At 45.0% G+C, this 19,457-nt stretch overlaps 1 protein-coding gene across 1 annotated transcript in view; it reads right to left on the reverse strand.

The window, feature by feature from the left end:
- ERBB4 (erb-b2 receptor tyrosine kinase 4) overlaps positions 1 to 19,457 on the reverse strand; it is a 940,185-nt gene that overhangs the window by 157,267 nt on the left and 763,461 nt on the right. Inside the window, exon 16 of the mRNA XM_029910528.1 lies at positions 3,005 to 3,137. Within this exon, the coding sequence (XP_029766388.1) occupies positions 3,005 to 3,137 (133 nt within the window). The remainder of the gene's footprint in view (positions 1 to 3,004; positions 3,138 to 19,457) is intronic.

Here is a 19,457-nt window from a genome sequence, read left to right on the forward strand (position 1 = left end):
CTGTAATGATAAATAATTAATAAATAGTGTGTAATAAGCATGTCATACATACAAATTTTATATTTCCAAGATCACTGCTTTTATAATTTATGCTGAGGTAAGGGAGAAAATTCCTGGAAATATTCAGTTTTAGGAGGGGGTTCACGAGACTTGACATTTTAGTGAAAGGGGTTCGCAAGTTGTTAAAGTTTGGGAAAGACTGTTCTAAGCTTTAGTTGTGCCTTAAAGGAGGGCAGCTTTTCAGAAGCAGAAAACATCTGCAGTAGAACAAGAATGTACAGCCCTAACTAATTTATTGGAAGCACTGGTACGTTGTGAATTACGATCCAACAAAGTTTGTGAATGAAGTACAACAGTATGTATGTTCAGTCAAAAAGCCATCCGATCTCAGCAACATACAACCTTTGACTAAAAAACAATGTTTCTTTAAAAAGAAATGAAAAAGAAATGAAAAGGACAATACTCTAAACACTGACAAATAGCCTGTCCTCTCTCAGGATAAGGAAAATAATTAAGGGCTACTCCTACTCAAATTGGTTTGAAACCACTGCAGTATTTCAAAGTGTCTGTTTACAAGGCTAAGTGCATTGTGCTCTTCAGTTTGAACGCTATTATCATGCTTCTGTGAGCATCATGGACTACTTCGTTAGCTGAACAAACTGCTTTGGTGCAAGAAGAAATACCAGTAGCTGGAAATTACTTTTAAAAAGTACTTTCAGAAAATACATAACAAAAACAAACAGCAACAAGCCAAGTGAATGCGGAGAGTTTGACAGCGATATTTTCATAGTTTGCTTCCCTCTTCCCCCCAATATAGTTTACTTTTCAGTACTCATTATGATGGAAGATGTAGGTCAAATGTAAAAAAAAAATAAAAATAGAGATATGTTAGAAGGTGAACACACACAGGGCCACAATCTCTGGTTCACTTCTTAGATTCCCACAGAACTTTCCCCCAGATCATTCCTATTCCCCTTTGTGCTGCCCTGGCAGTGCAAAGGAGATGGAATCTGGGGTTTCACCCATGCCAGGGATTCTCCCAGTCTAAGGCCAACCCTAGAAGATGAAGAGTTGGTGTACCTTGCTCCTCCCACCCTCCTCAACAGCTGACCAGCACAGGGGCACGCTGGGGTGTAGAGCAGCAAGAAGGAGATATAACAAGCGTGGAGGTGTAACCCATTGATCAGTGTGTGTTGATCTGCAGAGGTTATGGATCTGCTACAGACCTCAGCTAGAAAGCCTGGCTCTTTAGCTCAAGCTATAGAAACTCCTACTTTTAGCGGTGGATGTCCCTGGTTCACTCCATGGTGTCTCAGCCAAGATGGCAACTGTCACAAGTGCTCAGCCACTGGGCAGTTCCTTGGGGATGGTTGCCAACTGGCACAGGTTAGAGTTGCAGCCATTCAGGAAGAAGCTTAATGAAAACACAATGTTGCTGTGGAAGTCTTTTGGGATCAATCTCACGCCACTGAATTCAATGGGAGCAAGACCTTAATGACACCAATCATAACACAATGGAATCAGACAACCAATGATTGCTGGTTTTCCTAGACTTTTTTTTTCCTTTAGAGGGATCTGTCTATACTCTGCATCTCTTAAAGTGTGTCAGACACATAGGGTTTAGGTGATCCTGTGTCGACCTTCATTTGTCACTGAAAATTTAAGATTAAACTTTCATGATGATCAAATATGCATTTCTAACCAAAAATAAAGCTTCTGAAGAGCATTGGGACTTGTTTTCCCCCCATCATAGAATATCAGGGACAGAAGGGCATCTAGTCCAACCCCCTGCTCAAAGCAGAACCAATCCCCAGACAGATTTTTTGCCCTAGATCCCTAAATGGCCCCCTCAAGGACTGAACTCACAACCCTGGGTTTAGGAAGCCAATGCTCAAACCACTGAGCTATCCCTGCTCCCCAGTCGTGAAGCCACGATGGTAGGCAGGCTGCATTGAGCCCAAATAGTTTGTTCTATGGCTCCATCTCACTTTTTTGCCAATGGGACTATGGGCCTACTCCAGTTCCCTTCTGATTCAATGGAAGTTTTAGGAGTAGGTTTCCGAGTCAGCAAAGCAATTGTGTGATTATTTATATTGGGGTCGTGCTTACAGGCCTCAAACAGGTTGAGGCCACATTGTCTTACCCATTGTACAAGCATGTAATAAATGAGCATTTCGGCACGTAAGCATGTGCTTAACACCATTTGCTTTCAGCAAGGGCCTGATCCAAAGTCCACTGAAGAAAACTGGAGTCTTCAATGGGCTTTGAATATATGATTAAGTGATTAGATGAATTAGGGCCTACTTTCTGTTGGGAACAGGACTGGGACATGTATGTCAGACAAGATGATCAAAATGCTCCCTTATCATTAAAATATATGATTTGATATATTCATAGGTGCTGACTCCGTGGGTGCTCCAGCCCCAGAGCACCCACGGTACAAAATAGTGGGTGCTCAGCACCCACCGATGGGCCCTGCCAATCAGCTCCTTCCCCTTCCCCCAGCGCCTTCTGCCCACCAAAGGGCCTTGCTGATCAGCTCCTCCCCCTCCCACACACAGAGTATCAGCTGTTCAGTGGAGGGCAGGAGGCGCTGGGGGGAGAGGAGGGAGCGAGGTCAGGAAGCAGAAGTGTGAGGGCGGGGCATGCTTGGAGGAGGGGGTGGAATGGGGTGGGAAGAGGCAGGGCGGGGGCAGAGCAGGAAGAGGCAGGACCTTGGGGGAAGGGGTGGAGTGGGGGCGGGGCCTGAGGTGGAGTGGGGCGGGTGGTCGAGCACGCCTGGGAAATCAGAAAGTCAGCACCTCTGGATGCATCAATAGAAAACTAATATCCTAGAAAAGCTTCATTCACACTATCCAATAAATCCAGTCTATGGCAGTATTTCCAGGGACTCAGTGGGGGTTGGATTAGAACCCTAATATATTCTGTGTAAAAAGTAGAGTAATACTCTGCCTCTTTTCAAATATTCAGCTTTTCTGAGAGGTACAACAGAAAATATCCTCACCTCCGTCTCCAGGAACCTCCGCAAGGCCCTCTTCTTTTTGATGCTTTTCCGCCGAACATAAACGGCAAACGTCAGGCCCACAATGATGATGATAAAGAGTCCACCAATCACGCCTGCAGCAATCAGGGGGGTTCTACCAATCAGAATCAAAGACTTTAATGCAAGGCAGGGAAACAGAGCAAAGAACAGCTGCATGCATGAAATAAACCACCTGGAAATCTTATGAAGCGTATAGCTCTCAAAATGCAGTCATGTAAGATGATAAATCAAGGAAAGCTCATTAAGTGTGGCATTGCTTTCCATTATCACATCTAGGATATTATTTTTTAATGCAGACTTGTGAAGTCGTGGACAAGGAAACACAACATGCACTCTGATGGCAAATGCAAAGCTGCAATGGCAAAATGAGGATACATGTACCAGAAGCTTGTTCTGCAAGGAAGTTAACTAATCTGAGGTCTTCCTTTATCAATCCAACTGGATTAACTCTTCTTTTTTGCATATTTAAATTTAAAAAAATAACACTGAAATTATGAAAGACTAACTGATACCACTTTGGGCTGTGATCGTAAGTTAATCAAGGCTGGTTCTGAAAGAGGCACATCATTCCAGAGACATTGCGACATGGGGCGCTTCAGAGAGCGTGCTTAAGATACTGTACTGTTGGAGGTGTCATGTTTCAATGGAGATGTAAACCGAAGCCCTGATGTTTTTGCAAGAGTTAGGATGTTAGCTCCCAGTGTCGGTATAAATGTCACCTTAGGTAAATATCAGAGCTGTGCACAATTCAGCAGTTTTAGTTGATAAGTGTTCAGTGGATTGTACCCCCTAAGTTTTGCTGTGATATTTGGGTTCAAACAAATGCCAAAACTCAAATGATAGACAAAGACTGCCGAGTTAGGTCTTGTTTAAGGTTGAAACCATGTGACGCTGCCAAATTATGCATGGCTTGCACGCACAACCACAAATCCGTCCCTGGCCCCCACAACTCAGCACCAGCTGCACAAAAGGTTTGTGAACTTCTGAGGGGGAGTTCAGCCTCTTTCATCTGGTCATGGATTCCTTGGGAGTACACCAGACCTTTACGACCCTATTCCCCTAGCCTCTTAGTTCAACTCCAGCTAATCTCAAATCCCTATGTCGTATTCCTCCTGGATCTGGCAGCAAGGAGTACAGTTCTCCTTCAGCTCAAGGAGCATAAGGGAAGGAGTACCCCTTACGGCTTCTACTCCCTACACCTCAGCAGTCTCACTCCAGTCCAACCAGGGCTTCTGATCCTACATCTTGGGCAGCTTTCTGTAAGTATGCTGCTGATGCAGTGTAGTTTTCAGCTTCTCCAGCCACCCCTATCTCTCTCACCCCAACTCTTGCTGGTCAACCAAATAGCCACAGCTACTCTGTGCTGGAACCCCTTTGTGGCTGTAGTAGAGTAAGTTTTACACACCTCGTCACACGTAGTATTACCCTAGCCACTTTGAGCCCTTGTCATAGACCAGGGCCCCCACTGTGCTAGGCACTGTACAAAACACAGAACAAAAGATTGGACCTGCCCCAAATCGCTGCAAGTGTAAAACAAAAGACAACAGATAGACAAATGGTGAGTACAATATTGGTCAACATGGCAGGCTGTGGCCTCAGCACACCAGAAGCCTAACTGTTGTCAGCTTTCTGTAGGCACCATGGTAAAAGGAACATTTGGAGGAGGGATTTGAAGGAGGTTTACGAGATAGCTTTCCGAATGTTTATGAGGAGCTTCTCCAAAGCATAAGGGGCAGAATGAGAGAGAGCACAAAGATTCCTGTTTGAAAACAAGTGGGCAACTGGAGGTGGGAGTGGAAATCTCCATAGTGAATGAGAGAAGATAGGTAGGGTAGGGATAGTCTGGAAAGACCTTTTAAAGTAAGACAAGTAGTGCATCTTTGATGCGATAAAGAAGGGGGAGTCAGTGGAGGGATGCAAAGAGAGGGGTGACATGGTCAAAGTGATGGGCTAGCAAAATGATCTTTGCAGGGGCATTCTGAATGCATACGAGCAGGATAAGATTGCATTTGTCAAGGCCAGAGAAAAGGGTGTTGCAGTAGTCAAGATGTGAGATGCATTCCTGGCTGAGAGTTTTAGCTGAGTAGATGGATATGAAAGGCCGTATCTTAGAGATGTTACGTAGAAAGAATCTGAAAGACTAAGATATTGCCTGAATGTGAGGACCTTGACAGAGATCTGAAACTAAAGATGACACCCAGAATATGGGCCCGAGTGACAGGCAGGATGGTGGTGCTGTCCACGTGATATAGAAAGGAGGTTGCGGGGAGGACTTGAAGGGACAAGTAAGCTCTGTTTTAGGCATTTTAAATTTGAGCTGATGGTTAGACATCCATGAGGAAATGTCAGAGACAGACCAATACTTGAATTTGGACAGACGGAGACATCTGGAGTAGAGAGGTAGAGCTCAGTTCTCAGCATAGAGATGGTAGCTTAATTTGTGTTTGTGGATGATCTTACCCAGATATAAGGTGTAGAGAGGGAGACGAGAAGGGACCAAAGATGGAGCCATGTGGAATTCCCTCAGAATGCTGGAGGGGAGATTATGGGGGTTCTCCAAAGGACACGCTGAAGGAGCTATTAGAGAGGTGAAAAGACAGAGTCATGGAAGCCAAGCAAGGACAAGATTTCACGAAGACTATGGTCAGCTGTGCCAAAGGTGCTAAAGGTGGCTGATAGGTCAAGGAGGATGAGGATAAGTTCTGAGGTTCCGCTAGAAAGAGGCAACTGTAAATTTTGGCGAGAGCGGTTTCTGTGGAGCCCAAGGGGCAGAAGCTGGATTGGAGAGGGTCTAGGATGGAATTTGAGGAGAGGAACTCCAGACAGTAACAATAAACAGTGCATTCAATGAGCTTAGAAATGAAAGGGCAAAGGGGCAATATTTGGAAAGGCAAGCGGGGTCAAGGATGGGTTATTTTAAAATGGGAGAGACTAAAGCATGCCCATATTTTGAGAGGAAAGAGCCAGGGGAGAGCAAAGGGTTAAGGAGATGGGTAAGGGAGGGGATGAGGGAGGGCACAAGGAAGATCAGGAGTTGGGATGGAGGTCATTGGCTCATGTAGAGTGATTAGAGTAGGAGAGCAGACAAGAAACTTCTGAATCTGTGGCAGAAGAGAAGGAGGGAAGAGTTGTAGGAAGGGAGAGGGAAGGTTGTATCATTCTTTGTCAATTATCTCTTTGAAGAAATTGGTGAGATCCTATGTGGAGAGAGAAGTGGAGGCAGAAGAGTTTGAGGAATGAGCCAAAGATGGCAAAACATGACTGGGATTGAGGACATGGTATTCAATGCAGTTGGAGAAGTAGAGTTGTTTAGCTAGGAAGACAGGAGATCTAAAGGAAGAGAGAATGAATTTGTAGTGGAGGAAGTCAGCCTGGGTCATATGATTTCCACCACAGAGAGTCTGCATTGGGAGAGCGGGAATGGAAGCAGATGTTGGGGAATGAGGCAGGGTTGGGGGTTGGCATGGCAGACTTTCCGAATGGAGAGGAGACAAAAGAGAAATGGGTGAAGGAGAACGAGGGATGAAGAGAATCAATGGAAGAAAAGAAAGAGGAGGAGAGAACTGAAAGCAGACAAGGAGTCATCAATGCAATAGATGGGACGTCACAGAAAGGCTAAGTGACAAGGCGAGAGAGAAAGAGTTGATGGACAATGCTGAAGGAGACCAGGTGATGGTCAACAAGGGGAAATTTAAACACCGAGAGATTAGAGAGAGTAGTGTTGTGACCTGGTGAAAGTTCCAGGTGTTTAAGAAAACATGAAATCATTTTGTTGCGTTTTAGGTGTCGTTATGAAAGGTTCACACAGCTTGATATTACATTCTGCCTGCCTAAATGTCTCCTTTCTTTTCAAATGGATACAAATCAGCTGTAGAACATTGCTAATGTTGTTATGCAATGACAGCCCAGTTCCCCCACAGACATGGCCACTTTTCAGTCCTGTGTGAAGTGGTCCACACATACACACACACACCCCTTTCCCAGACCTCAAGAGCAGCTCTGTGTGTTGAAAGCTTGTCCTCTCGCCAACAGAAGTTGGTCCAATAACAGATATTACCTCACTCATCTTGTGTCTCTAGTTTTATAAATACGTTTTCACAAAAGTCTAATTTAATAGCTAGAAATCAAGCTGTGAGGTGTTGCAGCTCCTCATCCATTACCTCTGCTCTTACTATAGTATTTTATTATTTCCGTAGGTAGACACTCTCATTAAAAAGACATTTAGATCTTAATATTTCTCATATAAATAACAAAACAAAAGCTCTCCCAAAGGGGGTTCTGAAAAAGTGACACTAGGTGAAGCTGTCAATTGGACAATGATCAAAGATTTTTTTGTGAAGACCTTTCTCTACAAGAGCACTCCTGCACTATACACAGGTGACACTGAAAGAATGCTTATGGCCTATTAATATCATGCTGTACTGCTGTTGAAAATTGACAGGAGTTTTACACTGAGTATCCTGCTGAAAATCCCAATGGATTCCTCCAATTGCTTCCTACCACAAATCTGACCAGTCACAAGTACTGTATCAAATTCAGATAGCAGAAATTTAAATCTGCCAAATTTAAATTGCGAGATTTGAGTAATAAAGCTCCATGTTTAAATGTTCACTATCATGCTCACCCATAGGAAAGTGACTAATCCTTAGGTGCTTAACGCATTACTTAGGTATTCAAATATTTGAAGGCAATCCAAATCAAGTCTCAAGACCTCAGACATTTGCATGTGTTATTCAAAACTTCTGAGTGTAAACACCCAACTCATTATTATGCCCCCAAAAGTGGCATAGTAGAGATCATGTGGGACTTGAAACAAGCATTGCTAAGTGTTACCCAATAAGACTTAAGTAATAAAACTGGGGTAGGTTTTGCTTTGGAACGGAATAGTAAACATTTCCTTCACTGTAATAGTACTTCATTTACAGCGCCACCATCATGACTTAAAAGTCATATAATCTCGCAAACATTACAGAGGGAAAGAGATATTGGGATCATCCTGTTCATCTTCCTGCCCATGCTGAGTTCCTCCCCAGAGTCAAATGTCAAGTGCTTTCTCCTGTTTTAAATGACAAGTCTTTTGACTCCATCACTTTTTTGACACCATAACTGCACTGAAACCGCACATTTCACTGCTGTTCACTATCATCCCTTGATCACTTTTAGGCACTCATTTTTTGCAAGTATCACTCATTTCTCTCTCTTTTTTTTACGCTTCGGTTTCTTAACTTGCTCTTTTGGTTGTCGTTAAGACTCGTTTCATTTCCTGTCTATATTTCTAACCTCACTGAGCCCCATTTGTGTTATTTCTCTACTGTCTCTGGTGTTTGCAACACCTCACATTTAATATCTGCAAATGTCATTAATATGCTGTTTACCCTTTCCTTCCCTGTCATTAATAAGGCTCCTTAATGAAAGTGGGCTTAACACTGATCCATGCAAGGTGGTGTTGATCAGAGTGTAATCCCAGGCATGAAACCTTTTCCCATTATATTTTTTTAATCTGGATCTTTTTGCATGTGCCACAGCCACCTACCCATGGCCTCAGCTTGATGTGTGACTGGACACATAACCCCTTATCTCTGGTGGCATGAAGAGCTTAATCCACTTACATTATTGTTACAAATCAATCTGTTTGTGAATGCAATCACCAGTAGTTACCTCCTCCCGCCACTTTTACTGCAGGCTTAAAATGAGTTCGATGAAAATTAAGAGTAAGAATGTCAACCGTGAGACATCAAAGCAAGTTTCCTCACCAAAATGGAGATTTTCATAAATCATTTTCAAAATCACTGAGGTCCCAATTCTCTATGTCCCAGCTATGCTAAGACATAGTAGAGAGTGACAGCTGGTTGCTGGCTCTCTGATCCTGTCTGGCTCTGGTGGAAATTAGAACAGCTGGGAGCTACTCGAACTTCTGTCACTGGGGTAAGCTCTGTACTGAACCTGGCCACAGAAAATCCTTCGGTTACATTGGGGTGGAGAGTTCCACCGTGCAAAGGGAATTCTCCACTGGCTATCTCTAGCCATTCTAAGGCATATGTAGTGCCTTGACCATTCAGTCCCTGCTCTACTCCTCGGGCAGCACAACTATGCACTACACCCTTACTTGGGGGCAGATTGCAAGGTGCCAGCTTTTAATTATTAGAAAAATACTCTACAAGAAATATTCTGTCTTCTAACCTGGAAACTGTGGACATGTGGCTGAATACTGAAAGCAGGATCCTAGTATCCCCTGTGGAGAAATATCTATTTTCTTTTAAATGCGTACAGTGATTTTATAGTTAGAAGCACACCAAAATTGAGATGAAAGTTCATAGTTAGTATTCCAAGATGTATAAGGGCGCTCAATAGGGGGGCACGTAACGTCATTCCAACAGCTCCAGAATATCTACAACACTGCAAAAAACAGATAACATAGCCTAATTAATTACATATAGTAGTAAGTGATTTCATACTCTCGATTGGCAAACAGGATAAAAAGACAAAATTTTGGTCCACGGAGAAAGAAGAACAGGTCTTCTCTCTCCAGCCCACCTTCAATATTAAACCACATACTATAAAATGTAAATACATTGAGCTTTGAAGTCTGGTTTTTAGAGTGCTATAGGGTTTTTTAAAAATATATTTTAATATATCCATATAAGATTCATTATCACCTTGAATGCTTGTGAGCAGCAGCTTTTTGCTGTTTTTTTCTGGTAAGGAGTTCTTTAACTAGAGGCTATCATTTTCTGACAGACAATTCACAAATTTTGTATATGGCATATTCCCCCCACTCCCCCATAGGGAATTCACACAACCATAATGTTTTACGATGAGAGATTGCCTCTCCTGGAACCTACACTTAGGTACTCTGTAACCAAAATATGAAATTCCCTATTAAGTCAGAATGGCACGTAAACTGTTTTCAAATGTGTTTTAATAGCATTTCTCTTCTCTTCACCCATCCTCAATAAGTTCTACAAGTGGGATTTCCAAAAGCATTTGGTGTTAGCATAACTTTGCTCTTCTGAAGTCCGTTGACGTGGGAGAAGAAATAGGCTAACACTGCTTGCATATATAAGATGGGCCTTGCTTTGTGCTTATTCAGGGAACATTACACATCTTTTTAGTTCAGAGAATAGTGATTTCTTCTCCACCACTTCTTGGCTTTTTTTGGCTCGTAAGTAAAGAGTGACTGAACACTGTGGGGAAACTTGTCTGTATTAAAAAATTTTATCATGTTTAAACACTTTTTTTTTTAAACAATCAAGTTAGCTGACATAATGCTGGCCACAACTCTATATTCAGTGTAGACAAGGGACAACTGTGTTCAACATTATGTCAGCTAGTCATGCTTAAATCTGGGTTCCAGCAGGTTTTAAACCAAAACTTATCCTTGTCTACACTGACCACAAAGTCATGGTCAGCATTGGATTAACTAACTCAGCAGTTTAAACTCGTGTTTAAACACGACAACGTTTCCCAGTGTAGACACATCCAGTATTGACAACAATGTATTTGTATCCAAAATGGCAATTCTCTTTGACCACATTCATGCACATTTTAGGCACTGATTCAGAAAGGTACTTAAGTATGTGCATAACTTTAAGTACACGAGCAACAATAATACTCAACTCTTTTATATAGCACTTTTTATCAGTAGATCTCAAATACTTTACAAAGGCGGACAGTATCACTACCCCCATTTTATAGAGGGGGAAACTGACTTCAGTTCAAGTATTCACATGCTTAGAATTACAGATATGCTTAAGTGCTTGACTGGATCGGGGCCAGAGTTCTCAGCGACTTACAAAATTGATCCCTAGCATCATTCCGGAAATAAATTCTTCCCATTATTAAAATAAACTATTAATCAAGACATGCCTCTTGCTATCCTCAAAACAAATACAAATCGTTTAACACATGGTGCCAATGTTTAGAGAGGGTTATACTTGTTTTGATTATGAGAAAAGTTTTTACTGAAATGGAAGCCAAATGCCAATGTGATGAACAAACACTGTGGGAATGTCAATTAATTGGTAAAAATATGTCCTAACTGTCTCTTAATGTGATAATTTTATATTTCACTTAATAGTATGATGGGTAATTTCATTTTGTAAAATATAGAATCATAGAATATCAGGGTTGGAAGGGACCTCAGGAGGGTCATCTAGTCCAACCCCCTGCTCAAAGCAGGACCAATTCCCAACTAAATCATCCCAGCCAGGGCTTTGTCAAGCCTGACCTTAAAAACCTCTAAGGAAGGTTCCACCACCTCCCTAGGTAACCCATTCCAGTGCTTCACCACCCTCCTAGTGAAAAAGTTTTTCCTAATATCCAAACTAAACCTCCCCCACTGCAACTTGAGACCATTACTCCTTGTTCTGTCATCAGGTACCACTGAGAACAGTCTAGATCCATCCTCTTTGGAACCCCCCTTCAGGTAGTTGAAAGCATCTCTCAAATCCCCCCTCATTCTTCTCTTCTGCAGACTAAACAATCCCAGTTCCCTCAGCCTCTCCTCATAAGTCATGTGCTCCAGCCCCCTCATCATTTTTGTTGCCCTCCGCTGGACTCTTTCCACATCCTTCTTGTAGTGTGGGGCCCAAAACTGGACACAGTACTCCAGATGAGGCCTCACCAATGTCGAATAGAGGGGAACGATCATGTCCCTCGATCTGCTGGCAATGCCCCTATTTATACAGCCCAAAATGCTGTTAGTCTTCTTGGCAACAAGGGCACACTGTTGACTCATATCCAGCTTCTCGTCCACTGTAACCCCTAGGTCCTTTTCTGCAGAACTGCTGTCTAGCCATTCGGTCCCTAGTCCGTAGCAGTGCATTGGGATTCTTCTGTCCTAAGTGCAGGGAGGGGCAGGAAGAATAATATGTCTTTAAAAATCAGTCTAATTTGGGACCACAGACACTAATAGATATTAATTATAATTGTACGATTTTTGCACAGTGTCACCAAATGACAGGTTTAAGATTGTCTGGGTGGCGTAACTATTCATTTCTATACTAGATTTCCTTAAGGTTAATTTGAGCCCTGAATTTTGAATGCTTGATTTGTGAAAATTAAAACATCCCTGTCTTGTTTTCACCAGAAATGACTGAGATGTACTCACAATTTTAACTCCATATCAATATAGTTTTTGCCTGGGAATAAAAATAAGTAATGATAAGGTACCAATTATCATGGTAGTAAAATATAGGTGTTTTTATCTACATACAGTAGAGATGACCATTTGACACTACAGCATACCTGATATTTTTACGCTGAGATTTTTCTTTTCCATCACAAAAGGAAGAAAGGGAAAGTTACTGGTAAGAACTTGCATGGTGACTTTGTTGCCAGGCTTGTCGTTTAAATGGATTAATGCGTCTTATAAAATATGCTGAGTTAGCTCCTGGATAAGGTGGATTGATTTATCAGTGATGGAAAGGCAGCTAAATCCACTAGATTTGACTCACAGGTGAAGCAGGTTCATCAAGTCAAAGAACAATCCATTTATATTCTTGTCATATTTTCCATTTTCTTTGGAAAGAGTAATTTTTGCTTCACCGAAAGAAAACTAGAGTCGTATCGATAGCGTGCACTGATGGGCTGTTTTGTGACTAAGACCATTGGCTTCCACTTAAGCAGCTCTCCTCTGCATACATACAGAGTACATGTTGGGTCCAATAAACTGAGATACAGTACATGGGCTTCGCCAAACCAAGCTGCATGCAGTTGACTCCCTGTTTCATTTTGTACAATTGACGTTATTAAACTGAAAATGTGCTTTCTTCAAATGTAAGCATGTAGCACACTCAGTTGTAGGATATCATACACCAGCAGGTCAGTCTATCGTGCAAACACCTACTTCACGATAACCACAAAAGTTGAAATTTGGTAAGACTGTGGTTTTCAGAGTGCATAATTAGGCCAATCCTTTTTTCCACCCAATATTTTACTGGCATATTAAGTCAATTAAGACAGTATTAAGCAACACTTTATATGGCAGAAAGTGTCATACAACTTGAAGACCTGGATGAGTAAAATGTGGTGGTATGACCCCATTCAATCAATGGCCAACCACAATTTTAATAGGGAGGTGTGTATAATGGAGAACATAGGTCCCAGGAGGCAACACTCCATCTTGACCTGAATGGAAACATCACATAACACTGCAACAAGAATTGTTGGCTAGGATTTTTTTTCTTCATTGCTTAATCTCTGTGTCCAAAATATGCAATTCGCTCCTAGCAAAAGTGGACAGGTAAACTAAATTCAACTGTGCTATAGTAGCTTCTGCATTACCTTCACCCTCCAACCTTTCATAGAAAAGGCAGAACTCAAGCATAATTATTCAGAGGTTCCACCTCCACCTCACAGCTTGTGCACAGAGCTGAGTAAATACTGTAAATCCTGCATTACTGGAAATACACTAGCATTGCAATTGATAGCGCAGTTCAATCAAATTCATGCCACTCTTTATTTACAGCGATGCACAACTATGTACACATGCATGGAGATGTGTTTGTTCACACACAAAAAATTGGGAACAATTGTTGTTTGTTAGCGTGCCCACATGTATGTGAGCCTGGGTATTTGTGAATCAACAGAGCAATCGGTCATTATTCTGCTCTCTAGAAGGTTTCAGTCATCCAATCAAGGTACAGAAAGAAAGAGCAAGTGATTCAGCTGACCCATCACATACCATGAATAAAGAACTGTGAATAGGAACTCTTGGAGGTGTACAGTTTTCAAACAACCAATTGTATGACACTTGTTTATTCAGGCACAGTATTCTTCCTCTCTTCCTGCACTGAGCTGTTTTTGTGAAGCCACTGTGCACTATTACATCGCTGCTATGTTCCACTACAGAAGTGGCTGCATTCCAGTGATCGATTAAATGAGCCCCATAATGATCCATACAAGTTAGGGAATCCCCAAACCTTTACAGAATCTGGGGAAACCCTGACTGGAGGATTCAAAAGTTGCTTCTCCCAATTATAAAAGCATCTCTGGAAGGTTATGTAGCCTAAGAAAGAGGTAAGAATCCGGGAGGAAGTAGAGTGTTTTAGCTAAATTGATGCAGTTCATACACTTGAGTTGAGGTCCAGCATTAAATACTCTATCAGAGTAATATAAAATATAAACACTAATTACATTGAGCATTTGGTCCATCCTCAGATTACTTTAAAGAGCCTATGCTTTCACTCAGCCTCAGTGTATAGACCACTGCCCTTTCTTAGTGCCAGGCACAAAAGACAATGGAGGAAGGACTCCATGTCAGTCGCCCTTTACCTGGGGGATCCCAACTGACTATCCATCAGAGCATTGACTCCTGAGCTCAAAGGTCTCCATTTTCTCACTTTAGAGAACAGGCGACCCCTTTAAGCATGTGTCTGTCTTTGCTGCTGTCCTCCTCTCTCATTAAGGCACAATTCTATTTCCTTTGATTGGTTTTTGGAATGCTAGCCTTCATGGTTATTGGAGTCCCCTTGAGAGCCGTTATCCAAGGGTATGTCTACACTACGAGAGTAGTTCGATTTTAGTTAAATCGAATATGTGCAATCGATATTAGAAAGTCGAACGTGTGTGTCTACACTAAGGACAGTAATTCGACTTTGTCAGTCCACACTACCAGGGAAAGCGTCGACATTGGAAGCAGTGCACTGTGGGCAGCTATCCCACAGTTCCCGCAGTCCCCGCTGCCCAGTGGAATTCTGGGTCGAGCCCCCAATGGCTTCTGGGTAAAAAATTGTGGCGAGGGTGCTTTTGGGTAACTGTCGTCATCCGTCAGTCACTACCGCCCTGCCTCCCTCCCTGAAAGCGCCGGCGGGAAATCAGTTCGCGCACTTTTTGATCAGTGACAGCGCGGACGCCACAGCACTGCGATCATGGATCCCGCTGCGACCATCGCTGCAGTTGTGGCCGTTCTCAACGCCTCGCACCTTATCATACACCTTTCCCAGAGGCAGATGCAGAGAAATCAGGCGAGGAGGCTACGGCAGCGGAGTGAGGGCCTGAAGTCGGAGAGTAGCACAGAGCTGTCAGAAACCACGACACCCAGCGCCGAGGACATCACGTTTGCAATGGGGCATGTGGATTTTGTTGAACGGCGATTCTGGGCCCGGGAAACAAGCACGGACTGGTGGGACCGCATAGTGCTTCAGGTCTGGGATGAATCCCAGTGGCTGCGAAACTTTCGCATGCGGAAGGGGACTTTCCTGGAACTTTGTGAGTTGCTGTCCCCTGCCCTGAAGCGCAAGGACACCCGCATGCGAGCAGCCCTGACTGTCCAGAAGCGAGTGGCCATAGCCCTCTGGAAGCTTGCAACGCCGGACAGCTACCGGTCAGTCGCGAACCACTTTGGCGTGGGCAAATCTACCGTGGGGGTTGTTGTCATGCAAGTAGCCAAGGCAATCGTCAAGGTACTGCTGTCAAAGGTAGTGACCCTGGGAAACGCGCAGGCCATCATAGATGGCTTCGCTGCGATGGGATTCCCAAACTGCGGTGGGGCTATAGATGGGACTCACATCCCTATCCTGGGACCGGGCCACCAGGCCAGCCAGTACATCAATAGAAAGGGGTACTTTTCAATGGTGCTGCAAGCACTGGTGGACCATCGGGGACGGTTTACAAACATCTACGTCGGATGGCCGGGCAAGGTTCATGACGCTCGCGTGTTCAGGAACTCTGGTCTGTTTAGACGGCTGCAGGAAGGTATTTACTTCCCAGACCACAAAATAACTCTTGGGGATGTGGAGATGCCTACAGTCATCCTCGGGGACCCAGCCTACCCGCTAATGCCCTGGCTCATGAAGCCCTATACTGGCGCCCTGGACACAGAAAAAGAACTGTTCAACTACCGGCTGAGCAAGTGCAGAATGGTAGTGGAGTGTGCTTTTGGCCGTCTCAAGGGGAGATGGAGAAGCTTACTCACTCGCTGTGATCTCAGCGAAACCAATATCCCCATCGTTATTGCAGCTTGCTGTGTGCTCCACAATCTGTGTGAGAGCAAGGGGGAGACCTTTATGGCGGGGTGGGAGGTTGAGGCAAATAGCCTGGCTGCTGATTACGCCCAGCCAGACAGCCGGGCGATTAGAAGAGCCCAGCGGGACGCGCTGTGCATCCGGGAGGCTTTGAAAGCCAGTTTCAAGGCTGAGCAGGGTACCCATTGACTTTTAAGTTTGTGGACACAGAAGCTGAACTTGCCCCCGTTTCTTTACCCAGTTGCCGTCGACTATCCTCTCCAATTACATACCCCCTTCACCCCCTTCCCAAAAAATAAAATCTGTTCTGTTTTGTTCATGGACACCGTTGTCTTTATTACTGTTTTCACGGGAATGTTTTAAACCTGGGACGCAGACTGTGGCGGGGAGCGGGTTTAGGGTTGTGATGCAAATGATGCTTCTAAACTCCAGGAATGACAGGCTCCGCGATGGTGGACTGGTTGTTTCAACGGAGCCTGCCAGCCCTCCTGGCCGGGACTGCGTGTATGTGTCGGCTATGTGACTGTCTTGCAGGGGGAGGAGGGTTACAGATCCCCTGCTGCGCGGCTCTGTGATCCAGGGTAAGGACCGCTGCATAAGATCTGTAACTGCCCTCCCCCGCCACCAAGTCACAGAGCAACACCACCGCCCCCACCACACAGAACATGAAAACCACCTCCCAGACTGACCAGGATAACTAGTCACTGCACTGTATATGTGCCCTGCTGCTGCACCTGCCCCCTGCTAAAGGTGACTGTCCTGTCCAATGACCAAGGCCCTTCCCCCCCCTCCAGACAGACTCCCCTCCAAAAGAAGAGGATGGAAACAGAAATGAACAGAAACGTATTCTTTATTAACAACCGCACATGGAACGGGGGGGTGAAACTTGGACGGGGTCTTGTGTGAGGCGGGTAGGAAAGGACTTTTCAAATTTTGGGGAATGAGAGCCTTCTAGTGGTAGAGCAGTCCGCAGGGGTGGAGTGAAATTTTTCCCGGCCCCTTCCACCCCTCCGTGTTTGGACTTTGGGTGAGGGGGGTATGGGACTTGGTGGCGGGGCAGGGCAGTTACAGAGAGACTGCAGCGGGGCTCTCTCCTCCTGCCTCCGGTCCTGCAGAACATCCACAAGGCGGCGGAGCGTGTCCGTTTGCTCCCTCATTAGTCCAAGCAGCGTTTGAGTAGCCTGCCTGTCCTCCTGTCGCCACCTCTCCTCCCGTTCAATGTTTGCCCGGTGCATTTGGGACAAGTTCTCCCTCCACTGTGTCTGCTGGGCTGCCTGTGCTCGGGAGCATTCCATTAGTTCAGCAAACATGTCTTCCCGTGTCCTCTTCTTCCTCCTCCTAATGTGCGCTAGCCTCTGGGCAGATGTGGCTGTGGGAATTGGAAAAAGGGAGTGAATTCCTGAGACAGAGCAATGTATCTGTGAACAGAGAACATAGTCTTTCTCTGTGAACAAGACCATGCAGAGCACCTATCACACGCGCACTGAGGACAAGGTCGAATTTTCGGCCCTCGCCTACAGTGCCTGCGGTCTTGCTGTGGCGAGCTGAGGAGCAGGGCAGGACACCGGACTTTGTCTAGATGGCAAACATGGTAAGCCGTAGACTTGTGGCCGCTTAAAACTTTAAGAGTGGCACTGGCCTCCTTTCACATAGAAAGCAATGCGAGTCTCTGCTGGCAGCAATCCTGCAAGCATGAACTCTGGCCCTGTCCCAGCCCCTCGCGGCTGTAAACCGCGTGGCTGTAAACCGGCGGTTGCAGTTCTGTAAAGGGACGGGCAAGCAGTCCCAATACTAACTTTCCCCTACCTAATTCACAGCAGGGAGTCATGCCTGACATCACCCTCCTGAAGGTCTCCGAGAGCCAGAAGGAGAAGATGCTCCGGGACAGCCTGCAGAAACCGGGGCCATTTGCTGCACTGCTGTGCAAGGCCATGATCCCGGAGTACCTGCTGGCGTTGTGGCAGGGAAACGTGTCCTACCACGGGGGGCCTAATAAGCTGTCCCTGCCCAGGAACCTGCTGATGAGGCTTGAAAAACACCTGCAGGAGGTGTATGAGGAGTTCTCCCCGGAGGATGTCGCCTCGATCCCCGGTTACATTGACCAGTTCTTGGCTTAGGTGCCCTTGGAGGGACAAATGACTGCAGGGTTTTGGGCACTATAATCATGAAGCGGACATTGTGAGATTTTTTTAAAATGGTTCGGACTATATATTGAGGCGCCCAAAGACGGAGTAATCATGATACACTTTGCACTGATTCCCCTTTTGTTTGACTTTCCTGTTTACATGTTTTTAAGCACTTTACCCACTGTTAATATTTTCAATCTTCCTGTTTTGTTGCAAATAAATGTTTACATGTTTTAAAGCACTTTAGCTACTGTTAATATTTTAAATATGCCAGTTATGTTGTAAATAAATGTTTGGATATTTAAAACACTTACTGCTTGATCCTTCCCCTGAATCTGTGTCTGGGGTAACGGCTGGGGAGGGTTGGTAGGGGATCTCTGTCAGGGTGATGAAGAGCTCCTGGCTGTCGGGCAAATCAGCGTTGTAAGCGCTGTCTACTGCCTCGTCCTCCTCATCTCCTTCCTCCTCTTCCCCGTCCGCTGAGGAACCGGCCGCGGACAATATCCCATCCTCAGAGTCCACGGTCAGGGGTGGGGTAGTGGTGGCGGCCGCACCTAGGATGGAATGCAGTGCCTCGTAGAAACGGGATGTGTGAGGCTGGGATCCGGAGCGTCCGTTTGCCTCTTTGGTCTTCTGGTAGCCTTGTCTCAGCTCCTTGATTTTCACGCGGCACTGCGTTGCATCCCGGCTGTAGCCTCTCTCTGCCATGGCTTTAGAGATCTTCTCATAGATCTTTGCATTCCGTCTTTTGGAGCGCAGCTCGGAAAGCACGGACTCATCTCCCCACACAGCGATGAGATCCAAGACTTCCCGATCCGTCCATGCTGGGGCCCTCTTTCTATTGGATTGCACGGCCATCTCTGCTGGAGAGCTCTGCATCGTTGCCACTGCTGCCACTGCTGCTGAGCTCGCCACGGTGTCCAAACAGAAACTGCGCTTCAAACTGCCCAGACAGGAAAAGGAATTCAAATTTTCCCGGGGTGTGGCTGGTCAGAGCATCCGAGCTCGGACTGCTGTCCAGAGCGTCAACAGAGTGGTGCACTGTGGGATAGCTCCCGGAGCTATTACCGTCGATTTCCATCCACACCTAGCCTAATTCGATATGGCCATTTCGAATTTAGCGCTACTCCTCTCGTTGTGGAGGATTACAGAAATCGATTTAAGGAGGGCTCTATGTCGAACTAAATGGCTTCGTGGTGTGGACGGGTGCAGGGTTAATTCGATATAACGGCGCTAAATTCGACATAAAAGCCTAGTGTAGACCAGGCCCAAGAGATTAAGAATCACAGTGCAGATTTAATGAATTTTAGCTTACTGGTGATG

This window comes from Terrapene carolina, unplaced genomic scaffold (assembly GCF_002925995.2).
Source record: "Terrapene carolina triunguis isolate 2854851 unplaced genomic scaffold, T_m_triunguis-2.0 Scaffold62, whole genome shotgun sequence".
NCBI lineage: Eukaryota > Metazoa > Chordata > Testudines > Emydidae > Terrapene > Terrapene triunguis.